General features: G+C 31.8%; 1 protein-coding gene and 1 long non-coding RNA gene across 7 annotated transcripts in view; both read right to left on the bottom strand.

Moving 5' to 3' along the window:
- The window catches only part of LOC127734768 (cAMP-specific 3',5'-cyclic phosphodiesterase 4C-like), a 280,406-nt gene that overhangs the window by 133,205 nt on the left and 125,189 nt on the right, over positions 1 to 22,012 (bottom strand). Inside the window, exon 1 of one of the 6 annotated variants that reach the window (XM_052244795.1) lies at positions 8,470 to 8,866. The exons of the other annotated variants lie outside the window; for them this stretch is intronic. Coding sequence (XP_052100755.1) covers positions 8,470 to 8,597 — 128 coding nt within the window. The 5' untranslated portion in view covers positions 8,598 to 8,866. Of the gene's footprint in view, positions 1 to 8,469; positions 8,867 to 22,012 lie in introns of those variants that run through there. 6 annotated transcript variants of the gene reach the window in all.
- On the bottom strand, positions 394 to 3,497 carry LOC127735005 (uncharacterized). The gene is made up of 2 exons (XR_007997918.1): positions 3,364 to 3,497; positions 394 to 2,700 (listed from the first exon to the last, which is right to left on the bottom strand). It is a non-coding gene; the product is annotated as an uncharacterized LOC127735005 (long non-coding RNA).

Raw genomic sequence — 22,012 nt, 5'->3', positions numbered from 1 at the left:
TAAATTTCCCTAAATAATATCAAGTGGTGCGCAAATCTCTCTATTTTTGCTATATATCTTCCACCTACAGACAAAGCCCTTTCCTATGTTAGAGTAATAAAATGATACTGAAAAACTTCTCAGTGTTGTAGTATATATATATGTTCCCCCATAGATAAACCCCTTGCTTAATGATTCAAAATGCTAAAAATCTCCTCAGTGTTGTAATATATATCTGTTTCCCCAAAGACACCTCCTAATGTTAGAACAATGATGAAATAGTAACTACAACCTCAATGATGTAATTATTGTGGGGGGATTATGTTTCCCTATGTAAATAAAAGAACAGAGTTCCAATGTCCCTCGCATTGCACATATTTTATGTATCCAAGGTACAAGGGCAATTACTAAAAAAAAAAATTTTTTTCTTTTTCTTTAAAACTTTTTATAAATGCCTTAGAGAAATGAAGGCTTGAGAGCAAATGCAATGTGATTTCCATTATAAATAATATTTCCAAGAATTGTATACATGAGAGCGCTAACAATGCAATTTTCCATATAATCACTATTTCCAAGGGCATAACTCTTTTAAAAATAATTGATCAGTACTGATTTTCTAACTCATCAAAGTTGATGATATAAACCTATAATATAAAATTTATAAAAAACTGGCAAGAAATGTACACATCAAAGTGCTCACAAGGCAATTTTACATATAATTAATATTTCCAAGAGCCATAACTCTTTTAAAAATAAATAATCAGAACTGATTTTCGAACTCGTACAAGACATTGCTGATATAAACCTATGATATAAGTTTCATAAAAATCTGGCAAGAATTGTACAAATAAGAGCACTAACGATGCAATTTTCCATATAATTAATGTTTCCAAGGGGCATAACTCTTTTAAAAATAATTGATCGGCACTGATTTTTGAACTTGTCCAAGACATTGCTGATATGAACCTATGATACAAGTTTCATAAAAATCTGGCAAGAATTGTACATGTGAGAGTGCTAACAAGACCGGACGCCTGGTAATTCTATGTCCCCCGCAACGCATTGCGCAGGGGACAATAAGGGGTTATTAATAAATAACTTTGAGCAAAGTTCATAAAATAAATATATAATATATGGTTAAGATTCTGAAACATTTCATTCAATTCAGATTAGGGGTTTAGGAGGATAAGCAGATACAAGTTTGTTCTGTAGTGAGAATATTGATGGATTGAAGAGCAGACATCTTAGCACTATATAATACATGCTTAATAAAATAGAGAACATAACAAATCCTTTCCTATTTAAAACAAAGATAAAAATAAAATACTAAATATCATCATGTTGTAACACATCTGTTGTAACCCTGTAGACAATCCCATTTCTTAGTTAAAGAATATTGATGAAATACTTCATATCTTCTCAGCAATTTAATATATATGCACCCTCATAGCCAAACTCCACTCTTACTTATCACCCTAAAGAAAAATCTCCACATCTTTGCTATAAATCTGTTTCCCTATAAACAAACGCTTTTCAATGTTAAAACAATAATAAAATACAAAATATCTCCTTAGTGTTGAAGTATAACTATCCCCCAGACAAAATCTTCTCATCTTTGCTATAAATTTCCCCTTATATATAGATCAGTCCTCTTTTTAATGTCAGATTAATGATAAAATACTAAATATCTCCTCATCTTTTTTTATAAATGTAGGACTCTGAACCGTGATGGTCACACTGAAGTGCGATGGTTTGACGCTGAAGTTTGTTTTTGATCACGCTGAAGTGCAATGGTGGCATTGTGATGCTATCTTGTTGATAGCTACGCTGGAGTGTGTTGGTGGTGATGCTAAAGTGCGATGGATTACATAAATTATATACCTTAAATGATTTTTATGTTCCCATGTCGATGAAGAAGTCGATTTTTTGATAGAAGCAGCTTTCATGTTTTATGATAAATCATCGAGAGTACATGTATGCAGTAAAATTGAATAGGACGATCTCTCATTTAGCATGATACTGTTACTAAGGACAAACATAATATGAAATATATTCCTGTATTTCTAAAATGTTACAAACACCTTTTAAAGAGATGTACATGAAACTATGATATTAACAGGGAACTTACGATAATATTTAAACAGTATACGATTATCACATACTAGTAATCCTAATTTGTATAGTGAACAGGCATATTGCAGGAACGATTCTTTTATTTCAACCTTACAACCATACCAAAATACCATAAATGTTTTATGGACAATAATGAATGCAAATTTATGTATGCTTCTCAAAAAAATTGCACATCTGTAGAATTTAAACATAGCCAATAAACGTGTCATATAGACCATCAGTAAAAAGACCATCACACTTTAGCAAAGACCAATGCACTTCAGCATGGCCATCACACTTCAGCGTCCCCATCACACATACAAGTCCTTCATATAATATGTTCAAATTAGAAAAAAAATTATTTTACATCTCTATATACTCTAGCCCCTCTGGAAAAATTTCCCATATTTGCTATATATATCTATCTCCCTGTGGACAAATTATACATCTTTGATATATATCTGTCCCCCTTTGACAAAATCTGTCCATCTTTGATATATATTCATCAGTCCCCCTTGGGCAAAATCTCCACATCTTTGCTATATATTGTGCCCCCTTTGGACAAAATCTGCCCATCTTTTCTAAATATCTGTCCCCTTTGGACAAAATCTGCCATATTAGCTAGATAGCTGCCCCCCTTTGGACACAATCTGCCCATCTTTGCTATATATCTCTCTACCTCTGGACAAAATCTTCCCATCTTTACTATACATTTAGCTCCATTTGGAAAAACTTCCAATCTTTGCTAATATCTAACAAATTATGCCATCTTTGATATATATCTGTCCCCTGAGGACGTATCTGCCCATTTTTGTCGAGCCTGCAACTTTTGTCTCAAAAGCGAGACATAGCGATCCTACATTCCGTTGGCGGCAGCGTCCACAATTATTAACTCTGTGGTTAAAGTTTTTGAAATTTTAATAACTTTCTTAAAATATCATGGATTTCTACCAAACTTGGACAGAAGCTTGTTTATGATCATAAGATAGTATCCAGAAGTAAATTTTGTAAAAAAAAGAATCCTGTTTACATACAGTCTGTAGTTAAAGTTTTTAAAACATTTATTAGATTCATAAACCATTCTGGATTTTTACCAAACTTGGACAGAAGCTTCTAACAATCAAAAGAAATTATCTAGAGGAAAATTTTTAATAATTTTTTCCCCATTTTTGTTGAGCCTGTGACTAGCAGCAAAAGGAGGCGAGACACTGGGTTCTGTGGAACCCTTACAAATTTTTGATATATATATATCAGTCCCCCTTTGGACAAAACCTGCCCATCTTTGATATATATATATCAGTCCCCCTTTGGACAAAAACTACACATCTTTGATATATATCATGCCCCCTTTGGACAAAATCTGCCAATCTTTGCTATATATCTGGCGCCCTTTGATCACAATCTGCCCATCTCTGCTATATATCAGTCCCTCTTTGGACAAAATCTACACATCTTTGACATGTATTGTGCCCCCTTTTGATAAAATCTGCCAGCCTTTGCTATATATCTGGAGCTGTTTGGTTACAATATGCTCATCTTTGCTATATATCTGTCCCCTGATGGACAAAATCTGCCTATCTTTGCTATACATCTGTCCCCCTTTGGACAACATATTTTCATCTTTGCTATTTATCTGGCCCCTGTAGACAAAATCTCTTTATCTTTGTTATACATCTGAGCCCCAATAGACAACCCCTTCTTATAATGTCCAAATAATGATAAAATACTAAAATCTCTTTATATTCACTATATACTGGTAAAAAATACTAAAATCTCTTATCTTCACTATATACTGGTAACTACCAGTATCCACCTATAGACAAAATCTCATCATCTTTGAAATATATTTGAGCCCCAATAGACAAACCCCCTTCATAATGTCAGAACAAAGATAAAATACAAAATATCTTAACATCTTTGCTATATCAATTAAAAGATTTCATTGTTCAAATCAATTTAATTTAAACAAAGGGATTGAATAAAGGCTCAGCCTTTATAAATCCTTTTCCAAATGTCTCCACATCTTTGCTATATATCTGCCCCCCAATGGACAATCCCCCTTCTTAATGTGAAAACAATGATAAAGCTATAAAGATAATGCTTAACATTTCCTCAGTGTTGTAGTATATTATTCTATCTGTCCATCATCTGCTAAAACACTCACAATTCCAAAAATAAACACACATATTTACAGTTCAATCCCAGAGAGAAAATGTGCAGATAGAAAGGAAAATATATCAAATGGCCAAAAATCGTTCAATGGCATCTATCTTTCTGTTACACTGGAAAGTAATAATAAAAAGTATCAAGTTACAAATAGTGCAAATCAATCTGAAAACTGTCAAAACTCTATTAAACTAATCAAGAATCAATTCATTCTACCATCTCTCATAATCCTATTTTCTTTAACAACATTGAGAAATGCAACATGGAGATGATAGAAAGAAAAATAAAGGCTCCTAGGCCTGAATGTCTCACTAAGATGTATTTTGCCAAAATCACAAAATCGCAAAATAAAGGCTTTTCATCAAAACCAAAGTGCAAAATTTGTAAAACATGGTTAGTAGTCCTCTGAAGGACATCTCTGCATGGCTTATCTTTTTTCCTTTCATCCGTTCTTAAATAAAATTCAAATCCTAATTTTATAGTGTTTCAATACACCTTACTGCTATTTATTAAAATCTGGATAAGTTCTAAAATTACACAACTTTGTCATCCAGTTGAAGCTATCTGGAGCCCTGTTTAGACAATGTATTATGCATAAAACTTTCAAAGAGAAATGTTTAAACCATCGTAAACACTTCAAACAAAGCATTTCTATTACTTTAATTTGTTTTTTTAAAAAGTGGATCATAATCTATCAAAGTTTCAAAATGTTTGCTCTCTAAACTTTTACCTTCCTTAGCTTGTTACTGATAACCTTTGTTTTTGCAAGACTTGACCCAAACAGGAAGTTGTACAAGTGACTGTTTTTTCCAGATTGGACTAAATAGCGAAAAGGTGTATGTAAACTTTGAATTATGCTAGAGGCCTTATGAAATTTTTGAACGAAACATCATTTATTACAGATCTTCACAGGAATATCCCTTACCAGATCTATGGACCCCATTTTTACCCCTTAAAGCCACATTGCAGTTTTCATCATGACCAAAGTAACAACACTTTATACCCTCTAAAGAACATTTCTGCACGATTTGTTTTCATTTCACCTAATCTGTTCTTGATAAAACATGGTCATTACCTTTTCAAGAACATTTCTGCATGATTTGTTTGCATCTGACTGCATCTGTTCTTGGAATGAAAAGAAACAAATGTAATTTCCCCTAGGGTTTAAATGTAAACTTTGTGCTCCAACTGGAGGTCATGTTGATTTTCTGATCTGCACCAAAATAACACACCACAGCACTTGTGAAGAACCATCTGTCAAGCTTGGTTTTGATTGGTTCAGCCATTTACAAGATAATAAGTTCAGCAAATCCGAAATTAGAATGGCAGCCATGTTTATTGATAAATCAGCCCAAAACAGTCAGATTTGACATTGGGAAAAACATCAGACTCTGCCAAGTTTGGTTTCATTCTGTTTGGTGGTTTCCAAGGAGAAGATATAAAAAGCTAACGGACGAAGGTCTAAAATGCCAAAAGATGGCAAAAGCTCACATTGGACTTAGGCCAGTTAAGCTTATAGGTTGCACTTTGTAAATACAGCTGTTTCTCAAACCACGCCTCTTTTGGGGAGATATTTAATATTCATAGGTATGTTAATTTGTTAACGTACTGGTTCCCATTGATGATCTCTGTGTTTCATCTCATAGAGACATCACTTGGGAATGTAACCAGTATTGAAAAACATGGTAGCAGCTAAATTTTAATTCTTAGGAGGTCCAAAAATGGAGGTAAGGGTAGTATAGAATTTTAGTATAAGTTTAAACTCTTAGAAGTTCAGGGCATATAAATGTTGAAAATATGCCGCACAGCCCTATATTTTGACCTTTGAATAAAATAGTAGTGCATATAAACTTTCCGTTCCGGGATATTATTTTTCACGAAACTTCATAGTAAAAGTGTCACAATTTTAGCCGCAAAGGGAGTTCCTATGGGAAATTGCATTGTCAGTATTTACAGAATTGCAACCTATAGTAATGCACAAAATAAACTGTTGACAATTTCCTGAGTTATTTAACCATCAAAACCAATTAACTGTGGTATGGCAGAGTCAACTAGAGATGTCCGCATAGCAAGACTACTACCCCCATGCATTTTAGTTCCTACTGTGAATTTCAGAATTGAGAAAATGACATTTTTAGATTTTTGGTTTTCAGCATAGTGGTCCAGGGTCAAGGTGACCTGATTTTGGTATTTGACACATCCTGATCCCATGGTGCTTCTGCATACAAAGTTTTGTCAATCTTAGTGCTACAGTACAAAAGTTATGCACCATACACAAATCAGACAATGTTTTACTATCATAGGAGTCATAGGACAAAGTCAAGGTCAGTATAATCCTTCTGCAGACCAAGTTTTGTTGATCTAACTACTAGGGTACAAAAGTTATGAACAGAACACAAATCAGAAATGTTTTTCTATCTATAGGGTCAAAGGTCAAAGTCAAGGTCAGATTGATACTACCATCTCATGATGCATCAGCATACCAAGTTTGGTCAACCTAAGTTCTACGCTACAAAAGTTATGAGCCTGGCATGAAATGGACATGGATTTACTTTAATAGAGGTCAAATGTTTAAGTAAAGGTTAAGTGAACGGACTTAGGAATATGTCTTACCCCCAGCCCATGATGCATCCAGTTTGATCAACCTAAGGTCAATGGTGAAAATCTATACCCTTTCTGAAAAGTGGACCTAAATGACAAGAGTGAACAAAAGTCACATAATAATACAAAGTAGATCGTTGTGATTCAATAATACCAAAGGTTGAAGTACAGAATTTTAGTAACATACTATCCTAGGTTTCCGACTTCAATAAAATATCTGAAGTGTGAAATATAGGTCGTTACTAATTATTTGCTATAAAAAAAAATTGTACTGATACTTAATAAGGAAAATAGCACATTGAAATATTGTTAGTATGTCATGAAAGGTTCTTGAGAAATAAATCGAAAGAAAAAAAAATACCTGTAATTTATAATCATTAAATGTATTTAACTTGGACCTTCAATCATGATTCTTGAAACAACAGTAAATAACTAGCATTGCTACATAAAAAGTTAACCAAAACCAAATACTAATAAACAGCTGCGCCACAAGCGCATGATACGCCTGTCGTCTTTTGTGTGAGGTTTTATGCAATAATCATAAATCGTTTTTGAGATATGGCATGACATGTGAAAACCCCCCTTTTTTTATAAAAAAATCAATAACTCTAAAACAAAATTTTGAATCATCACCAAAAGGTATACAGATCTTTAGATTAATATAATTAAGAAGTGTGTAAAGTTTTAAGCAATAATCATAAATCGTTTTTGAGATCTGGCGCGACATGTGAAAACCCCCCCTTTTATTCCAAAAAAACTCAATAACTCTAAAATAAAATTTTGAATCATCACCAAAAAGTATACAGATCTTTAGATTAATACAACAAAGAAGTGTGTAAAGTTTTAAGCAATAATCATAAATCATTTTTGAGATACGGCGCGACATGTGAAAAAAACATCCCCCTTTTTTAGTTACAAAGTCCCGTACCTCAAAAAGTTTTAATCTTATTTTCACCAAAAAGTATACAGATCGTTTGACCATCATAAGAAACAACTATGTTAAGTTTCATGAAATTTGGATAAGTCGTTCACAAGTTCTCCAGTTACAGTGCGACATGTGGACGCTGGACAGACGGACAGACAGACAGATGGACGCCCGACATTTGTATACCATAATATGTCCCGTCAAAATTTTGACAGGCGTATAAAAACTTAAACAGGCTGACAACAAATCAAAAGGAGTAAATTAGCATAAAAGACCTTCTGGAAAAAAGTGTTTTATTTTTTTTTCTATATGCTTTATCTAAACATTCATTAATCTACATGTATCTTCTAGGTATCAATTATCCCTGAAAAACACCCCCTCTCAATCTTCAAACCTCTTATACCCACCCCCCTTTTTTGATACAGATCTACATAAACTTCTTCAATAATTCCTAAAATATTCACAGCTAACACATGAAGAAGAAACTATTCTAAGTTCTGCATGAGATAATTAAATCATCAAAATGAGATATTTACAATGTCATTCTGTTACCTCATTATAAAACAACATGTTTGTAGAAATTAATGAAGAAATTCTACACAAGATAAATAAATAACTATGATAAACAACATTCCTGTTAAACACGGAAGTTCATATAAATCAGGTCATACTGTAAAATTACTCACGTATCCTGATCCTCCTCATCATCATCATCCGGATGTTTTACTCTAGGATGTCCATGATTATGTTTTTTACCGTGTTTCGGAACTAAACCAAGTTTTTTAAACTTTCTGTAGATGGCAGCAGCAGCCATTGTAAGGAGAACATGACATGATCAGTGAGAATGACATAGAACCAGTAGATTCTTTGACAAATTTACAAGCATCAGTCAGCTCTCTACGTAATAGCTGGCATAGCTTATTATATCAACACTGTAACTGTTTTACTGGCTTTTCTTTTTGAAAGAATTTACATTATTCACATAAAACTTACACATTGCTGTTTTTCATATATTAAACATTTAATCTGATTTCTTCAAATTATAATTACTACTTCATTCACTGTTTAAATTTCTTAGATAATCAAAGTATCCCCCCCCCCCCCCCAACTCCTATTCAATTTTTCAGATTATATATTCACTTCAAGAACAACTTAATCTGACCATTAAAATGATTGGAAAATTAAAATTGAAGTTGACTAGATAACAACAATCTATGTTGAACACTGTTAACCTGATAGGAACTTTTGATCAAAGTTTCAAAACTTTCTACACCTTTCAAGTATTGGTGACCTTTGTCTGACCAGGTTAGGAGAATTTGGCGCTAAGGAATGTAAAATTTCTGGCAAGTCTAATTACCCAATGATTAAAACATTTATTATGCTACAATTAATGCCCATGTCACTATCTTACTGAGAGTCTGACGTAAGTGTTGTCATGGTAATGTCTATAGACAAAGGGAAATAACTGCAACATATCAAAGATAAAATATTACAGTAGAAAAAGGTCAGCTGCACAAGTTATATTTACTCTTTCTTGATTAAAATATCCAAGAACATGTGCAATTTACTTCAAACCATTCATACATAAAACATTGCAAGTTGGTTTTTTTCACAAAACTTATGTGAAGATATATATAATTTCAAAGATATGTAACACTACATGAGAATATAATTTTTCTTCTTACTTTGCAGGTCAGAAAATTTTAATCAGAAGACTGGCTGTTAATGAACAGATTTTCTCCAACTCTCAAAGTAATAGCATATCAATATGCTTGCATCAGCATATTAGTGTTTGATAATCGTTCAATGAAAATAAGCTAGTATGGAGTAAGTGAGGTATCCATAGATGATACACAAAATACAAGTCACTTGTGACAAAGTCTTTTAGTAACATATCAGTAAGACATTGAAATATTTTCTACATCAAAACCTGCTTTAACAGGGCACTCCATACAAACTTCAAAATGAACACTTCTTATTCCCTGAATGTATTTCTCTATAAAACTGCTTTTAAAATAACTAGCACTGTTCAATGCAGGAAATAGAAAAACTTTACTGCAAATTTATAAACAAATGCTATGCCAGGAGTGCAAGATTCACCTGTCCTACTGTATGCCATATTGAAGTTGTCGCAAGAATAAAATGGAATATTGTAGAAGGAATTAAATTACAAATCAGAAAATTGCCCCCCCCCCACTTGGACAGTTGTCTTATTGCCAATCAAACCACATTTCTTTATCTCTTATGAAAATAAGGTCAAAGCTGTTCATTTGATATAATGTCCACCTTATTATGATTCTATACATCTATATAGTTGGCATATCCCTCACAGTAACTAAGAATATAACCTATAAACATAAAAATGTTTAAACCTTGAAGATGAGGTCAAAGATCAAATGACCCATGTATACACCTTTCAATGATTTTATAGGCCAATTTAGTTAACCTATTACTCGTGGTAACTTAAAAGCTGACATAAACACAAAAACAGAATTGTAAGTTTATCTCTGATTGTATTTTCATTTATGCTTTTTCTATCGAATATTGCTCCTGCCAATGACAATTTTAGAACAAGTCTGATTTCCTTTCTGTACAACAGGTTGAGTTATAGCTAACATTTCAAGCTAGATTAGAAGTCTATTTAGTGGAGCGTCTCCTTTATTTTCTGTTATCAATTTGAAGGTAGAGTTATCTCTCTTAGTCATACAGATTTTTAAAAAAAAACTTGTATAAGTAAGAAAGTCACAAGTTCTTCTCTTCTTGAATTTTCTTTACTACAATATACTCTAATAGAGTTCAGTTGTCTAATATTCTTAAAAATACAATTTCATAGACAATGACAAAAATATTTGTCTGCTATTTTCAAACTATTATGACTATTTACAGACCTCCAAGGAAAATTTGCATACTTAAATAACATCTGTGCATGCAGAGTTCATTGTAAAGTTCCTATAAAGGTTTGAACTCTTATTAAAAAATATTATCCAAATGAGGGGGGAAATGTTTGAGGCATGTTTTGATCCTAAACTTTGAAGTAAATTTTTGGAGAATTGTAAGGGGTGATTATTAAAACATGGAACAGAAAACTTGAATCTGAAAAAAAAAATTACTTGTATAAGTTATACCCCTGACAAGTATTGTTTCTTAAAGTATTAATATAATTGCTGTGGTCGCCAAAAAAGTAATGTTTAAATATTATCTTCTACGACAATATTTGTATTCATAAAACGGAATATATATATATCCCTTCTACAAGATGTAATATTGATACAAGGGCATTAAATTTAATCATTTCAGAGTCACTTCTGTATAGCTGGCTTTCACTACTATAATTCAAAATTAAAAATGCCTGTATTTATTATTGAGATTAATCACTGTGTAAATATTGTAGTATAATATTACTTAAAAATTTAAAGTTTACAATGTTCATTCTACTACAGATTTCATATTAATAAACTTATTGCATTGATTTTTGAACAAACAGTATATCTAACAATCATCATAAATATGCATGAAATATTTGTCACTGGACATTACATATGCAACAATAAATATAGAAACATGATAAATAAATACTGTATGTATGTATTTGTACTGCAGATTCAAATTTATATTTTACAAGGTGCATAAAAAAATCTATCTTGAGGAGTAATTCAATTGAAGATGAGACCTTGATAATAATCATGAACAAGGTCAAAAACTTAATTGTTGTTAGGTTCAACCTTGCTTTGGCATAACTTTAATGCTTGATTAACTTCTCAACAGTTTTATAGTTGATTTTGTTGTGGTTACCTCCCTTTCATTGTATTTGTTGTGTGCATATCTAAAGCATTTCTGCTCAATATTGAATAATGTCAGAAATTGGATTAGATGGAAGAAATATTTAGAACAAAAATAAAATGTTTACATGTCAATTCAAATTCCAATTTCTCATATAACATGATTTAAATATCATACAAAAAGTGTTGACATAAACTTAAAATAATTTATTATGTTATGAGACTTCCCACTGAGAAAACTTACCATACAGAAAGGACAAATTCCTCTATTGAACTCTATAAAACCCTGCCAACTTTGTAAGATTTCAGTCTATGGAGTAATAGTAAAATAAGGATTCTTTCTGATCCGAATACTAAATATTATTGAACTTGTTAGGTTTTATCTATTTAATTAGTCATCACATGTTTAAGTCATTTTTAATATCCCATTGGAAAGTTGTTTTTTTTTAAATATTTTTGTTGTTGTTAATTACTGCATTACTTTGTATTTCTTTTAGATCACCATAGACCTATCATAATAGTCTGGAACCTCTTTCATAGATGGTCATTCATTTTAGATCACCATAGACCTATCATAATACAAGTAGTCTAGAACCTCTTTCATAGATGGTCATTCATTTTAGATCACCATACACCTATCATAATAGTCTGGAACCTCTTTCAAAGATGGTCATTCATTTTAGATCACCATAGACCTATCATAATAGTCTGGAACCTCTTTCATAGATGGTCATTCATTTTAGATCACCATAGACCTATCATAATAGTCTGGAACCTCTTTCATAGATGGTCATTCATTTTAGATCACCATAGACCTATCACAATAGTCTGGAACCTCTTTCATAGATGGTCATTCATTTTAGATCACCATACACCTATGATAATAGTCTGGAACCTCTTTCATAGATGGTCATTCATTTTAGATCACCATACACCTATGATAATAGTCTGGAACCTCTTTCATAGATGGTCATTCATTTTAGATCACCATACACCTATGATAATAGTCTGGAACCTCTTTCATAGATGGTCATTCATTTTAGATCACCATACACCTATGATAATAGTCTGGAACCTCTTTCATAGATGGTCATTCATTTTAGATCACCATACACCTATGATAATAGTCTTGAACCTCTTTCATAGATGGTCATTCATTTTAGATCACCATACACCTATGATAATAGTCTGGAACCTCTGATGGTCAGACAAATCATCAAGAATGTGTAGAGTTTATGATAAACATTGAAATAACCTAATGATATGATAAACTAAATAAAAACATTTATAGACATCAATGTCATATACAGGATTCAACAATAAATAAATGTTCATTAAGCTATAACACAAATAAATGTTTTAATTAATAATGTGTTTTTTCCTTCTTCATAGGTTGATGCATGAACTATAATACTTTTAGTCTATTATAATAGTTGTTTCTATAGGCCTTAGTAAGTGTGTATAATAGATTGAAATTTAGAATTATCGACAAACAGGAAGTAGCTACACTGAAGATTTAAAATTGCTTTCATTCTACAACTCGACATTATCAAGCTGCAGAACAAATATAAAATCATTCCCTTTAATAAGAGCTGAGAAAAAGTTGACAAAAGTTTTCTACCCAAGGTCTTTCTGACAGACGAACAGGTGGAATGACGGAATGACCTGTTGGAGACACAGGTCAAAACAGGGATCATATTCATATAACATAAATATGATCCCGTCCTGATATTCATGTAATATTTGCCATTGGACATTGAAACACTGATCCATCATCATCACTACTGCCATTCGTTCTTTTTACTCCACATGTTTACTAAACAATATACCTAAATCTATATAAATCTAGAAGACTAAGTTTTGACCTCCATATTAGATATATATTATTCTTTGCCTCCCAACAGTAACCCCAGGCACTTAGTATATTACAGGCGCTTAGTATATTACATGTCTTACACTACTCCTTAGATTCCCCTAGAGTTAACAAGGTTTATAAATCTGCTTGATCTACATACTTCCTAATCAATCTTTGGTATCAATTATTCCAGTAAATCTCTTGTGGGTTAAAAACCAATCAAACAATTCAGACTGATTTTCAAGATCCAATTTACAAACAATTTACTTTAACATATACCCAGTGTCTTCCCTAGAAAATTTTTCATGCATGGTGGGTCCATGGTGAATTTGCAACGCGGCGCGCGACGCTTCTTTTTCCAGAATTAGTAACACTACATAATTTATATGTTTAAAGCCATATACCAATCTAATTGTTTTATTATAGGTACAGCAATTCATATAAGTCATGGAACTTTAAAGTATTTATTACAGATGAGAGGAAGACTTAATAAACAATAATAAAAATAATCCAGTCTGTAATAGTTATTTACAAAATAATGCCATGTAGGCCTACACATTATTTTGTTGATATCTTCCTCTGTTTCAACTTTCCAAAGGTCACCACACATTTTTCAAAATCAAAATCTTCCTCCTTTGGTCCTTCAATTGATATATGCATTAAGCAATTCAGCACTTTTTTGGCATATTCTTTTTCTCAAAGGTGTTTTAACTCTGTTTAAGCATGAAAAACACCTTTCACAATCAGCTGTTGAAACTGGCAATGGAAGACTCAATACTGCATACTTAGACAGACAAGGATACAAAGTTCCAAGACTGGCAACTTTGTTCATTGTCTGCCTAAATGTCATGTCTTTACATTCTTTCACTAACAGTGTCCTCAGTTTGCTGATAGAATGGTTTCAGCATCTTGGAACAGCAAGTTGTTAAATAAAACTTTGAATGTCATCATTGCTTCACAGAGATTTTACAGGAAACAATAAAACAAAGTTTATTGCGTTAATTACAGAAGTCGTCAATAAAGAATACCTGACAAACGGACATACGGATGACATTGTTTGGAAGCTAAGCTGACATTTTATTTCATGACAATTTGTAACTATTGTTTTTAAATACATCCCTGTCCGATTTATTTAGAACGCTTCATAATTGTAAAAATCCTATCTTGCCGAAGTGAAAGAAATTTAGCCCCACTTGTGTAAAAAACGGCAAATGAATCCGCTACACTTAAGCTTCATGTGACCCATTCAAATAAAAGTAGAACAACACAAGTTTATTAAAAACAATATTTCCGTAAATATCTACGTATGTTTTGAAAGTTTTTCTATCAAATCTTTTAAATATTTCATAAAACACGTCTTTTTCTCGGCCCGGTGGCTGTGATGTGTATTCTTTGATATAATCAATCAACCGCGACTAATCTAAAAATAACTGATTGTTGTGACCAATCAAAAAATAATTCATCGATGTAAATATAGCTGATGAAAAAACTGCGAAACTTTATTATACAAAAGTTTTGTCCATTCCCGGTGAAATTACGTTAGTTTTATTTTATAATACCAGAGACTATACCAAATTTTTAATTTCTACTTTTTAAAGATCGCAGTAAAATAACGATCATGTCAAACACCCGTTTTAAGGTGAAATTTATACTGGGAAAGGTTAAACTTTTTATTTAGCACAGAAAGATATGCATTGGAGATTAATCTGACTATTTATTTATCAGCTAACTGGCAACTTCTATTATGTAACCGAAGTCTCGATATAACCAACTAATCAAGAAGGTTGTAAAATCCCGGCATGCGCGACGTGATGCATCCAATTATCAGTCGGATGAGTTTAAAACACATGTGGAGTGTGGTCACTTGTCACTTCACTTTCGAAATCGATAATAAATATTTTACACAGTTATAATGTTCACACATAGCGGGATGCATTGCGGCAATGATGAAAGCATGGCGGTCGAAATTTATGCGTAGCGGTACCGCAATGCTTGAACAGCCTAGGGAAAACACTGAATTACCATTTCGCCATATCAGTAATTTTTTCAATATATCAGAGAGAGTAAATAAGAATTATTGTCTGCTTAATTGTCTCTTTCCTGTCTTTCTCCCATGTATTTTCAATACTATTTTACTGACATAATATAATCTGTCAATGATAAACTTTACAATAGGGCAGTCCATGTATTTTCAAAACTATTTTACTGACATAATCTAATCTGTCAATGATGGACTTTACAATAAGGCAGTCCATGTATTTTCAATACTATTTTACTGACATAATGTAATCTGTCAATGATGACATTTACAATGGGGCAGTCCATGTATTTTCAATACTATTTTACTGACATAATGTAATCTGTCAATGATGACATTTACAATGGGGCAGTCCATGTATTTTCAATACTATTTTACTGACATAATATAATCTGTCAATGATGAACTTTACAATGGGACAGTCCATGTATTTTCAATACTATTTTACTGACATAATCTAATCTGTCAATGATGGACTTTACATGTATTTTCAATTTTATTTTACTGACATAATCTAATCTGTCAATGATGAACTTTACAATGGAACAGATTATTCATACATAAAATCTTCTCTAATCAAAGTTAATTTGAACTTTCCCAACCGATGTTTATTTATCAATATTTAATCTATGGTTTCCTTCTTTTCATTTTTTATTAGTCAGAGTTTGAAAAGAAATTCCTTGCTTTTGGTGAGTTTTGTAGATGACCCAAAAAAAGACCCTCAAGTAAAGATCTAATTGGACTTTCTAGATTGGAACAATCTTTATGTGGCCTATAGTTGTTTCGTCCTTGTCCTTTTGGTCTCTGGTTGATAGTTTTCTTATTGGCAATCATACCAATCTGTAAAGATTTCTATGACAACCTTGATTTTCTATTGACAAAGTATAATCATTAATGCAGCACTAGAATGAACTTACTGTAATTGTAATAAGACTGAGACAATGCGTCCAAGAACCAATAAATCATATATTTGTGTGCATCCAACAAAAACAGATATCAGTAAGTCAAACAAATGATGCAGTATTTGATTGGTGATCTATGTCAACTGTTTGCCAATATTTTCCCTATCCTTGCTTCAATTATTCTGCTGTTCAATCTAATGTGAGGTTGTGTTACATCATTTCACCTGCATAACGATTATAAAGAAATATAAAATATTGTTTTCTATTAAGAATATGTCCTAATGGGCAATTAACCTAAATAATTAAAACTTGTTATATGATAAAAATGACTGTACAATAAAGGCTGCCTTGAGAAAGTTAATTAATAAACTTTTTTGAAGTATCATGAAATTTTTTGAAGTATCATGTGTCAAAGAAGACCATTGCTTTATAACAATGTTCAAGAGATTGATTGATAATGGAAGGATGCCTAACATCCAATCGCAAATATTAAATGCATATTTAGGATCAGGCTGGTGGCCAATATTAATGCACATTCAGGGTGATAAGGACAGTGACAAATATTACATGCACATTCAGGATGATAGTAGGCCCGTGGCAAACATTTCAGTGATAATTATTCTAGGTTTCATCTAATATAAACAGAAAATTCTTCATGGCAAATGGCTTCTTATAGGATATGTGAAAAATGTATTGTCCTACACTAACCTCAAATCAATTTCTTTATATTTTATATTGTTTTATTATATCATAACTGTTTGACCTTGATGGATGAAATATGCACATAAAGATATCCTTCTCATTTTCTGTAAGTTTTATGTCAACATAAATTTGGCCAGCTTATGAAACAATATAGCACATACAAACATTTGGCATGGTTTACTTTGTAGATGATCGAAGTCATATAAATGAATGATTGACCATGATTGCAGCATAAGGTAATCAATGAGCAATGAATGATGAAGTTTGTCCATCAGTGATAGTAAAACAACATGTTATTCATTGTTAATTAGCCTATTGTCTAGGCTAAAGTGATTTATATCACTAAGAGAGCACCATAAATTCATTATTGACTTCTAGAGTAGATTTAAATGAAGAAAATGAGGTGTTGGGTAAACTCAAATTAAAGTTTCAGCCCCCTGAATAAATACATTTTAACTGCATAAAGATTGTGTCTATTACTAACTGTTTCCAAGTTATAATCATTTGAAAATTAAAAAAAATAAAATCCCATGGGGTTCTATAGTAAACCCCTCCCTTCTTTTGGCCCCTCAAAGTACCCCTTTATAGACCCTAATGCACAAACAAAACCCTGATTGCACCACTAGACATGTTAGTCTAACCTATTGCATTGTATTGTGGAACCTTACATAAACAGGTGCTGACAAGTTCATTTAATAAGTGGGGGAAGAGGAAGAGGAAGAGGAAGAACAATAAGTCTAAAAACTTTGTTTGGGAGACTTAAAAAACAATTTAGTTATCATATATTCAATCTTGATACAAAAATAACACAAGGACTAAGTATTTTGCATTCAAATAAATTTTCAAATGAGAATCATTAAAGATTATCTGTAAAACACTCCCACCCTTTTAATTGTGCCAATTTATGTCAGCTCTTTCCAAGGCCAGCAACTTTTTAAATCTTTTTTCATGTAGCAACATAACTGAAAAAGTTATATAACTGATATATAAAGAACAGAAAACTTAAAAAGAAAGACACATTTGTTTGTTTCATAGATGCAAAGAGGGCATTTGACAATGTAAACCGTGATATGTTGTGGCATAAATTAATGAGTATAGGCATAAATGGGTTATTTCTAAAGGCTATACAATCCTTATATGATGCTACTAAAAGCACAGTGAAGCTAGGACATTATTTGACTGATATTTTTCCAGTTAATTTTGGTGTAAAACAAGGCTGAAAAATGTCGCCTTCATTATTTTCTATTTATGTGAATGACCTAGCTGAAGACATACGTGCTCTAAATGCTGGTGTTGACATTGATGATTTGAATGTTTCAATTTTGCTATATGCTGATGATATTGCACTTATCGCACCAGACGAAAAGAGTCTTCAAAATATGTTAAACTGTATTCATTCTCGGTGTATGAAATGAAATGGAGAATGACTTTAAATGAGACCAAGACCAAAATTATACATTTTCGTAACAAAAAGGCTCCGAGATCAAACTTTAATTTTAAATGTGGTGATATGACTATTAGCTTTGACAATGTGTACAGATATTTAGGATTACATATAAATGAATTTATGGAACACAAATATACGATCCGAGAGATAACAAAATCTGCAAGCCGGCCGGTTTCTGCAGTATACACTAAATTTTTATCATGTGGAGGGATGTCATTTGATGTTTATACAAAACTTTATAAAACTCTTGTTGAACCCGTGCTATTACATGGAGCCGGATTATGGGGACAAAACAACTGGAGAGAAGTTCAAACAATTCATAACAAGGCATGTAGACTCTTTATGGGAAGTTCATGAAATGCTTCGAATATAGCTGTTTTAGGTGATATTGGTTATAAAACAACAAAATCAGCCGAACTTTTAGAAATGTACCGTCTATTTTTGTGAGTGCGATATACGTATGACTATAGAATAACACACAAGGTCCATATGTGGGGTATGAATATTTCTCGATCGTGGGACAAGAAATATTATGAAATAGCACATAAACTTGGTATACATGATATTATTGATAGCCAATATTCCAACAGACATAAAATTTATGATATTAAAACAAAATTGTGTGAAATTGAAAAACAAGAATGGGTTGAAAAATTGTATCAAGATAGAAATGAACCAAATGGTAACAAGTTACGTACCTATAGACTGTATAAAAATGAATTAGAAACAAATTCATATATAAAAAATGTAAATGATAGACAACATAGACGTATTTTATCTAATTTTAGAAGTGGGTGTCTACCTTTAGCAATAGAAACAGGTCGTTACACCAAGCCAAAAACTCTTCTTATTGACCGAAAACGTAAATATTGTACAGTTGATTGTGTAGAAGACGAAAAACATTTTTTAATGCATTGTGAATTTCATTCAGATCTGCGATATGGTCTATTTCTGAAAGCAAGTGCAATTAACTCAAATTTCAACGATTTTAATCGTGATGACAAATTTATGTATTTTTCTGATGTCACATGACTGTATGCAACCCTTTTTGGCAAAATCTTTATATTTTATGTTTAATCGCAGAAAATATTGTGTATAGTATGTTCTTTTATTGTAAAAGTTTTATTTATTCATTTTTAATAAATGTTAGAATAAGTCTTTAAGCAAAAGTGTTAGCGGGGGGGGGGGGGGGGGGGCTCTTTATTTTTACCAACAGTTAGCAACTGAACTATTCTGTCTCTAATCAACCAGTCAGAAGAAAAGATAGTTTATCATTAATAAGACTGTTCTTATAATTTCTTATGTTTTCAATTACTTTTAGGTTACAGTTACTGAAGTTTAATGAAGATTTTGTATATCACAACTAAATTGGCTTGCTGGGTGAAAAGCTTAAATTATGTACCTCTGCCATACTTAAAAGTGCTACTAATACTAAGGAGTGCAATTTACCTCTGCCATAACTCAAAGTACTAATAATACCAAGGTGTGCACTTTACCTCTGCCATACCTCAAAGTACTAATAATACTAAGGTTTGCAAATTACCTCTGCCATACCTCAAAGTACTAATAATACTAGGGTGTGCAATATACCTCTGCAATACCTAAAAGTATTAATAATACTAAGGTTTGCAAATGACCTCTGCCCTTCCTGAAAGTACTAATAATACAAAGGTGTACAATATACCTCTGCCATACCTCAAAGTACTAATAATACTAAGGTGTGCAAATTACCTCTGCCATACCTTACAGTACTAATAATACCAAGGTGTGCACTTTATCTGCCATACCTCAAAGAACTAATTGTTCTAAGGTTTGCAATTACTTCTGCCATACCTCAAAGAACTAATTGTTCTAAGGTTTGCAAATGAACTCTGCTATACCTCAAAAGACTAATAATACTAAGGTTTGCAAATCCATATTTAGGACTTTTTATTTATTCCACCTTTCCACCCTTTCCCTGCATTCAAATCAACTAGGAAAGATTGTAACTTTAGCAAGATTGTAAGATACATTTCAAATCTTTTTTGGAGAGGTATTTCTCTAATATCAGAACAACTAAATAAGTTTTCACATTGTTTATGAGAAAGATAGTTCTTATCCATATTTATAGCCTCAAGGTTCACATATGTACTATGTAGCATAATGAAATGACACCTTTGACCACACTATTTTCACGCACTTATAATTTATATGAATTTTATTCATTTATTAGTTATTTTTATTCTATTTTATTTTGGCTATAGATATTTGCAAAATCTATTTTACAGATACTGAAAATCACTTGTCGTGATCCCAAATCTGCAATTTATCCTTTGATCATTGTCACACAATAAGCTACATCAAGTTATCACTGAACTTGGTTTGACAGTATAATTATGACTTTTCCTCCCAGCATTATAAGATTGATTCTAAACTTTCTGTAATTTCTTATCACTGAAATCTACTAAATAATTCAGAAATTTGCCTGAGAGGAAATGAATGTAATTGCAACAACTTTGAAAAATTTATTTTCCAACGCAGGGCATTTCTGTAATTGCTAATGTATATTCCATGTTTTGAAATGATACAGAACTTTCAAATGGATTTCATCAATGTCTAATCTTCATACATCATGTGATTGATTTTCGCATTGTGTTTGCTATAAAATAAATTTCTGAAGAGTTATTTCCCTTAAAGTTTTGTGACTTTTTCATAATTCTGAATACAGTAAACTTTTTATATGGTTTGGTCTAGTATTGGCAATGGCTAAAATTCTAAAATTGATCAATCAAAATAAAAAATTGCACCTTCCATACATTATACCAGGTAAATTTCATTCAGATTGTCCATATTGTTCCAAAGAAAAAATATCATTGCTGGCATGTATGCCCTACCATTCAGGTATCAAATCTTCAATTCTTTTAGGGTCTTCTTAGTCTAATCATAATTCAAGTAAAGTTTCATAAGGTATGACATTATATTTTAAAAGTTTAACCTCATAGTTTCAGAGAAGATAAAATATCAGAATCAAGAACAGCCTCTAGATCTGGTAACCATGTTTTTGCCTGATCTGGATGAAATGTACTATTCTATATAAAAGAACAGAGTTTTTTGCATTGCACATATTTTATCTGTCCAAGGTCAATAACTAAAAAAAAATTTTTTGTTTTTTTTAAATTTTTTAAAAATTATCTTAGAGAGTTGAAGACTTGAGAGTAATTTCTGATATATTTAATAGTTCCAAGGGGCATAACTCATTAAAAATACTTTATCTGCAATCATTTTCGAAATTTTCTGTGACATTGCTGATATTAACCTTTGATATGAATTTGATAAAAATATGACAAAAAATGTACATGTGAGAGCACTTACATTGCAAGTTTCCATATAATTAATAATTCTAAGAGGTATTATGCTTTTAAAAAATTATTGATCAGAACTGATTTTGTAAATTGTCTGAGACATTGCTGATATAAACCTACAATATAAGTTTCATAAAAATCTGGCAAGAATTGTACACATGAGAG

Source organism: Mytilus californianus, unplaced genomic scaffold (genome assembly GCF_021869535.1).
Source record: "Mytilus californianus isolate M0D057914Y unplaced genomic scaffold, xbMytCali1.0.p SCAF_1, whole genome shotgun sequence".
In the NCBI taxonomy this organism is placed as follows: domain Eukaryota; kingdom Metazoa; phylum Mollusca; class Bivalvia; order Mytilida; family Mytilidae; genus Mytilus; species Mytilus californianus.
The sequence above is the reverse complement of the archived record's forward strand: the minus strand, read 5'-3'. Positions and strand labels throughout refer to the sequence as shown.